General features: G+C 38.9%; 1 protein-coding gene across 1 annotated transcript; it reads right to left on the reverse strand.

The window, feature by feature from the left end:
* Window positions 1–709: 709 nt before the first annotated feature.
* On the reverse strand, window positions 710–1,804 carry LOC113558524 (innexin inx2-like). Its single transcript, XM_026964005.1, has one exon. It carries the CDS (start codon window positions 1,790–1,792, stop codon window positions 710–712), a length of 1,083 nt encoding a protein of 360 aa, XP_026819806.1. The 5' UTR covers window positions 1,793–1,804.
* Window positions 1,805–2,215: the final 411 nt, after the last annotated feature.

Consider the following 2,215-nt stretch of genomic DNA (forward strand, 5'->3'; position numbering starts at 1 on the left):
AAAAACACAGCCGATATGGGGGGATGGCCCCTCTGGCCCACTGGCTACGCCACTGTATATACCTATTCATATCGGCATAACTGTTGCCTGTGTGCCTTTCCAAATAAACTGCCATGTGTTGCCAATGTACATAATAATGATTATAATAATTATTAATTTTTATTATAATGTTATATTTATTACCCAATTATTTTGGATATTTATCTATAGTTATCAGTTATGCGTTATCCCAGTTTTCGTAGAAACAAACGTGACCAACGATAATATAAAATATAATTGGTTTTTTTTCTTGTAAAAGAAGACATAAAAACGTACATTATATGTTTCACCGTGTTATTATTAAATCCTAGTTACTATCATAATTTATGTGTATACCATATAAATAATAATATAAAATAACTTATAAAACCGAACGGTTTATTTTATTATATATAGAAAATACATACATACACATACATAAAAATAATTTTTAATATAATATTTTTTAATTTGTACACAATAAATATTACAAATAATATGAAATATAAAAATAATTAATTGTAAGTAGTAGGTACATAAATACAATATAATATTTTAGGGATATTTAATGAGATTTTTTTTTTCTAATCGACATACATTATACATTATATTGAGGCAATTTTAAAAATAGCTATACATACTAAAAATATATTAATATCAATTAAATTATTAAATTATTACCAATTTGAATTTAAACGTCCTCATTGTCGTTAAATTGCAAGGCAGCCAAATTTGATACAAGTTCCCTGAATATCCTGGGTTTGCAGTTGTTACCTATCTGGTATAAAACAAACCAATCGCCCACCTGGAAATTTTCAACTATTGTGAATAATTCATCCTGACGAGATAGGCGAGATTTCATTTTCAACAACACCAAGCGGAACCGGGATGATATGATGACAGTTGTACGATACGCCATGTTGATACCACTGATCACGGCAATGAACAAGAACCAGAACCACAGGAACGCGTAGATTTTCTCGTTAACTATGTTCAGCGGCAACAGGCATAAGCCATCGAACTTCTGTATGGTACCGGAAAACCCGTATCTTTCAAACGTGCACTTGGCGACTTTAGGAAATATCCGGGACATGGCATCCACCCGTTCGGCGGGCTCCATGTCGGTGAACCGGAAAATGTCGAGACCGTACCGCGCGAACTCGCCTTCGAAAAAGTAGTGGAGGAACAGCATTTGGGCGACGACGTTGACAAAGTTCAGCAGCTCGCAGACGAAAAACTGAACGGCGTAGAAGTTGTGCGCGTGCAAGTTGTCGGTGAAGTAGTCCACCAGCAGTTTAATGCCTTTGGCCTTTTGCTCTTCGGTGATCATGACGTCGTCGAGGCCGTTGACCAGTACTCGTATGCGGCCGCCCTCCAATATTTTCCATATGTACCTGGGCACGTAGAAGAACACGGCTTGGAAGAACAGAACGAAACACACCCACTGGTAGTACTTATGGTACTTGACGATGTCTTCGCCCTCCCGGTAGGGCCCGACGCCAGGTTGAACGATGTCTTTGCCCACGCGGCCGCCGATCTTTTTGGTCACGGTGAACGTCGAGTGTATCCAACAATACGAATCCATGATTTGATTTGGTACACCGTCCACCAGGCAGTTTATCGGGTCACCGACGTACTGGCGGGCGGTGACGATCAACGAGAACGTGACGAGCATGACGACGGTCGCTTTGTAGTGCAGCCGGAACACGTTGTTGTCGATGCACACGGCGTCCAACTTCAGCAGATCTCTCACGGCATCGAAAACGTTGATCATAGTGTTGGCTGCCGATAATGATGGTCGCGATGTTCAATCGAATTGAATTAATCAGGAACTTTATGAGAAAACAACCGAAAATACTGGCCACACGATATCGAGAGTAAATATTATATAATATTATATAATATATACGATGCGCATTAAAAAAAAATGTGATTGTGACTGCGATACGTCGACGTCGTGTTTTAATGTAGCTCGTACGTGTGCGCGGGTACAGCGATTGTGCTATTGAAGAGGAATCGGCCGTAATCAACGAATCCGCAAGTGTTGGGCAACGTTTCGGGAGGGGACCTGGAGTCGACCAAATGCTACATTAGGAAGGGAATAATATTATCATCATGACCATAATTATTATTTATCTTTTGACAATATTACGTTTTGTATTTTATATCTAAAAATTATAATACCATGAATCATTAG

Source organism: Rhopalosiphum maidis, chromosome 3 (assembly GCF_003676215.2).
Source record: "Rhopalosiphum maidis isolate BTI-1 chromosome 3, ASM367621v3, whole genome shotgun sequence".
Taxonomy (NCBI): domain Eukaryota; kingdom Metazoa; phylum Arthropoda; class Insecta; order Hemiptera; family Aphididae; genus Rhopalosiphum; species Rhopalosiphum maidis.

Bases quoted from the DNA above. Each gene is read 5' to 3' on its own strand.
- LOC113558524 (XM_026964005.1), bottom strand. From the start codon at position 1,792: ATGATCAACGTTTTCGATGCCGTGAGAGATCTGCTGAAGTTGGACGCC.